This window comes from Apis laboriosa, unplaced genomic scaffold (genome assembly GCF_014066325.1).
Source record: "Apis laboriosa isolate Shangri-la unplaced genomic scaffold, ASM1406632v1 scaffold122_cov146, whole genome shotgun sequence".
Taxonomy (NCBI): Eukaryota; Metazoa; Arthropoda; class Insecta; order Hymenoptera; family Apidae; genus Apis; species Apis laboriosa.
In genome coordinates this window covers 2,076,699-2,082,698 of record NW_025221084.1, presented here as the reverse complement: position 1 = coordinate 2,082,698, position 6,000 = coordinate 2,076,699, and the positions used below count along the sequence as shown (strand labels likewise).

Genomic DNA, 6,000 nt, shown 5'->3' with positions numbered 1-6,000 from the left:
CTACTACTACTACTACTGCTACTACTACTACTACTACTGCTACTACTACTACTGCTACTACTATTACTACTGCTACTGCTATTATTACTACTACTAGTACTACTACTACTACTACTACTACTATTACTACTATTATTACTACTGCTATTGTTATTATTATTATGATTATTGTTATTATTATCATTATTATCATTATCATTATCATTATCATTATCATTATCATCATCATCATCATCATCATCATCATTATTATTATTATTATTATTATTAATGTTAATTTTATTGTTATTATTAAATATTGATTGTATCTATCAACAGACGCAAGAGCGATCTTTTTCTTTCAGTTGAAAATTATGAAAGAATGAGGTCGTATAAAATGTGTCGATCAGCGTATGAAAAAATATAATTGCCGAAAATGAAATGAAAAAAAACATAGAAACGAGGACGGATGATTAGACTTAGATCGTAACGGATCTCCGAGACCTTACGAGAGTCCCATCGTGACCGCAAAACCTAGGAACAGAAGGAAAGAAGAACACACGACACTGTACATTGTAAATATTAGCGCGGAGAAGACGGTTACAGAAAGACAGAGTTAATTAATTAAATGATAAAAATGGGATGATGCGAAGGAGAGCGAGAGAGAGAGAGAGAGAGTGATGTGTGTGTAAGAGAGAGAGAAAGAAAGCGAGTGAAAGTATACGTATGTAAAAAATAAAGAGAGAGAGAGAGAGAGAGAGCGAGGAATGAGAGAAAGAAAGAATGGAAGTAAGAGAGAGAAAAAATGAAGAAAAGATGAAGTTGCATCGAAATCGCGCCGGGCGCGTGAAGCGAATGCACTATCCGGAGGGATATTCGATTCTAGGCGAATTTGAAATAGGAAATATCGTATATGCGAACTGTTCTTTAGATTTCAGAAACGATTTCATCTTAAAATTCGTTATGATTTCAACAATAGATTATTCGAAAATTAACTAGTAGCCTGAAATCGATGTGTCCCAATGGGGTATGTTCGCCATACGAACCGTGTGTGCGGCCATTTTAATAGAGCTAGAACAAATTTTAAGATGCACGGCTGTATCTACGGAACGTGTACCGATCACTCGACTGTAAATCCGTATCGTGTCACAAGACTGCATCTAAAATAATAAATAATAATAAAAAAAAAAACAAAAAAATATATTAATAATGATCTAATAAAAATAAATAAGAAAATGTATAATAGAGAAAAGAATAGAAAAAGTGAGATTAAGTTGCTCATTTTTCTTAATAAGCGCAAAATGGAGCGTAAAAGAAAAGAAAATAATATTTTAATTTAATGCGTGTTCGCGATTCGTTACTTTGCACGCGTGCTTGCCAATTACTATGAAAAAAAAAAAAAAGTAAAAAAAGAATTACAGAAAAGAAAAAGTATGAATCGCAATTACTCTAGTCCTAAGTGGTCCCAGTGTATACGGTACGAAAAATGTACGGTTCTCGAGTGATTGGACATGTTTGTATCTTTTTCTTTTTCTTCGTTCGTTTCTCATACTTTATTTCATACAGTTGTGTCGTTGTATCGCATACCGTTTTACCAAAATATCAAGCAGCAAAGAATCAGCAACAACAAAAGAAGAACATGCAAAACAACAAATGCAGCGCAAAAATGATTAACCTGAAAAAAAGTAAGAGGATAACGCACGATATGGACAACAACAACAAAAACTATCAAAAACAATAAAGAGTATTATTCTATATATAATAATGGTGTTGTGCTATTTTGCAATCCTTTACCCTCAATCTTCAAATCAATTAATCATTTTCATATTTTGAAAAATGAATGGTAAAATAAGAACATATCCATATGATAACTTCATCTTATATTTATTATATCAATGATGATAGCAATGACAAAAAATAGATAATATCCTATAGAAAAAATACAATAAAAAAAGCATAATAAGAAAAGAACAAATAACGAAATGTAACTTTACTAAATTTCGATACTTTTTTTTTGTGGCAGAACTTGCGGTTGTTGGTTCATTCATTTCTTTTCGACAACATGTCATTAATTTAACCGCGTTATCATTCCAATTCATTGTTGCTAAATTAAAAGAAAATTCTTTTAAATCAGTTGAATTCATACGTGTTAAACATTCTTTAAATTTATTTGTTTTTATAATCTGATTAGGCCTGAAGATTTGTATAAATGGCAAATAATGTTTCTTCAGCTTATGAATTGTTCTCATAATTCTATACAAAATGAATATGAAATATTTAGATGTTATAGTAAATTTTAATATATATTTTTATTTAAATAAGAATCTTAAAAAACTTACGGTGGTTCCTCTTGACAAATTAATAAAGTTAAATCAATCAATATACCAGGAATAACATTCAATAGTATGTTAAGTATCGAAAAAAGATAAATATTTTGAATATATATTAAATATGGTTTCCAAAGTACATTATTTGATGGATTTTTTTCTACTTCTTTAAATATTATTTCTGACGCCGAGCCTACTGTTATGGGATTCCAATCAGTAGATCCATAATTATATACTTGTTGTGGTTCTTCTTTTTTTCTAAAAACAAAGAAAAAAAACAATAAAAATACAATTTTCTTTTTTTTTAATAATAATGAGTAAATATAATATTTATTAGATAATATATTTTATTAGATATTATAAAGTATATATTAAAAAATACCTATAAACAACGAAATCCCAGATCATTGCCAGAAGACTATTAGCTGTCATATCAATTGGAATTAGATCCATAGTATCAGTTTTCTTTAGATTTGATACATGTATGTAGCCTAGACTTATTGCCATCGCTAACATTACTGGACCATTTTTATTCTTTGATGGAACTAATTTTTCATTTGTACATACGACTATATAAAATAATATAAAAAATGTTAAAATAAATAATATAACGCAATTTATTTATTTCTATTATTTCACATAAGAATGACAATATTTTAAAATTTTTATCTTTAAAACATATAATAATACTAACTGTAGAAATCAAGTGCAATGTATAAATCTAATTTATTTTAAAATAATATATATTTATTCTTGTATTACAAGATTTGTATACAAGTGTTTTTTTTTAATCTTAATAAATTGTGTTTTTTATTAAAATTTTTTTCATTTTAAAGTTCTAATTTAATTCAATTATACTGCATATAGTTTATTTAAAATATTTTAGCTTTTTCTAGGATTAAATTAAAAATATATTAAAATATAATTATCATACCCATGGAAGGCCTGAAGACAACACAAGGAAGCGATTTTGTTTTGCCAAAATTGTAAACTAAATCTTCAGCATAAGTTTTGCTAAAGGCATACAAATTTACCCAATCTCCTATAATATCGCGTAGTGCTTCATCGGTAATTCCAGATTCATTCTCCTCATCGGCCCGTATCACATCTTCGATTATCTTTATATTGCCCGCAATAGGATAAAACTTTTCTTCGATGATTTGCTTATAAGGATGAGAAAATGCAGTTGAAACATACACGAATGCCTCTAAATGCGAACATTCCGTAGCTAATTCAAGGAGTGTTTGCGTTGCAATTACGTTTAAACGTAATATATAAGATGCTTTTGGTGATTGTATGATCGATCCATTATGAATTATTATATTCACGTTCTCTATCAAACATCGACGATTTTTTGATGATAGACCTAAATCGACTTTGCTTAAATCACCATAAATTGGTACGACTTTCTCTATAAAATTCGGATTCGATTCACGTAATGTATCAAATATCTGAAAATTATAAGTGGAATTATTTAATAAGAAATTATATGATATATTTTTAAATTTTGCAAGTTAATTTTCGTTTAATGCATTAATTAAAAATTATCATCAAAAGAAATCACATTTGACCTATAATGTATAATATATGTTAAGTAATATTCAAATGATTATCGTAAATTCATTTTGAAGTTTTTCATACATTTGAATCTCTTTTACATTATTTTTTTTTTTATTAAAAATAAATCAAAGCAATAAAATATCTTAAGTATTTATTTTAATTATAATTATTTTTATTCTAAAATGAAAGAAAGCTAAATTAAATTTGTGTTCTTATATTCATAAACATATAGATGTGAATAAATATTTTTAATCGAATTTAAACAAAATTTTACAAATTTCAATGTCTTTCATTTTATCTCATTTTCTCTGCTTTGTTTCATTTTTCAACTATATTAATTTTTAATTATTTCATATATATTAATAATCATAAGTTTATTCATTATTTTTTTATATTATTATCGAATTCTATTACTTACCTCATTTTGAAAATATTTTTTCAATTGTTCTTTTATCAATACATCATTTTTTAGTTTAACCATAACATAAATTTTGCTAATTTCAGTGCACGTAATTAGAATTTTTTCTAAAATACTACTTCCAAGAAAACTAGTACAGCCTGTAAAAAATATATGTTTTCCAGTATAGAACTTTTGTATTTGACTATCACTAGTGTTTTTTAAATTCTCTTTATTATCAGATTGCACAATTTTTATTTTATCCATTTTTAAACTTTTTTTAATGATATTGTTTTAAAATGTTTATAAGTGATTTGATTTCATTAAATTTTTTTAATACAGTTATAATATATAATAGTATATAATTTTTAAACACTTTAAATCGAAAAGGTATACTATTCCTTCATACTTTTATTACAGAAATAAAAGGCGATACTTTAATGCTCAAATCTTATATATAATGTTATTTACAATTCTAATGATCTATAATGTTAATAAGAAGAGACACTTAGGTTAAAATTATTAAGATTTATTGTATTTGAATTAGAATATCATAAATAAAACATTTTTAATACGTAGTAATGCATTTCAATTACTTTTCTAAGAATAATGATACAGTTTAATTTAATAAAATGACAGAAATATTTTGACATAAACATAAAATAATAACACTATATTTAAAATATTTACATTTTAGTATTTATGAGATATTTATACAAACATAATAAAGCAGATTTTCTTTTTTAATAATATGATTATTAAGTTTGTATTATTAAATAATATGAATTTTTAGTGAATAATAAATATTTTATAATTAAATTTAATTAAATAAAATATTTCATTAAATTAATAAAATAATTATATTTTTTATTGATTTTTTACGAAAATACTTTATTAGAGTATTAATATATTCATGGAACATCTTTGGGAGACTTTTTTATAAAAACATATAACAATAAATATAATAATAATAAAGCAAACATAAAACTTTATATGCACAAATTAAATCTCTTTATTAAGTTATAATTAATTGAAGTTTGTTTTAGATGAAAATGCTATACTGCAATTTCGTTCTGTTTTCATCTTGTTTCGTGATGATTGCAAACTTAAATTATTTATCATTTAATAAATTTCAATTAATATTTTTATATCAATTTTGTGTTTGTTATCTAAAACTGATTCTACAAAAATATCTTACCAATATATTGATGACTTGTATATGAAAAAATGTAGCGTTTAAAAAAAAATAATATTGTTTACATGAATTATTTATTTGAAATGAAAATAGTTTTTTTATTTTTAATTTTAAATAATTTTTATATAAATTAAAATTAAGAAGAAAAAATATAAAAAATACTATTTATATAAAGAATTATTATTATATTATTTACAAATAAATATATTAGTAATTTATAAAAATATTTATATTTTCTCGATATATTAATTTTTTTAATCTGATTTTATCTAGTAAATTTAGACAAACTTTATTAATTATAATATACTTTGTATTATTGATTCGTTGAAACTATAAATTGATTATATTAATAATTTTTATTAAAATAGAAAAATGAAATAATTATTAATAAAAAATATTTTTTTTGTTAGAAATCAATAATCGTACTATTTATTAATGAGAAACTGATGTGCTATTTCTTTGTATTATCTATAATGATAATAAATTATATTAAATTTTTTAATGTGAGATTTATATATAAAAATTAAAATTAAATAATTCAT

At 23.8% G+C, this 6,000-nt stretch overlaps 1 protein-coding gene across 1 annotated transcript; it reads right to left on the bottom strand.

Moving 5' to 3' along the window:
• Window positions 1-1,842: 1,842 nt before the first annotated feature.
• Window positions 1,843-4,626, bottom strand: LOC122720248 (fatty acyl-CoA reductase 1-like). The gene is made up of 5 exons (XM_043946820.1): window positions 4,285-4,626; window positions 3,241-3,757; window positions 2,689-2,875; window positions 2,319-2,564; window positions 1,843-2,232 (listed from the first exon to the last, which is right to left on the bottom strand). Exons 1-5 carry the CDS (start codon window positions 4,528-4,530, stop codon window positions 1,872-1,874), a joined length of 1,557 nt encoding a protein of 518 aa, XP_043802755.1. The 5' UTR covers window positions 4,531-4,626; the 3' UTR covers window positions 1,843-1,871.
• Between the last annotated feature and the right edge of the window lie 1,374 nt (window positions 4,627-6,000).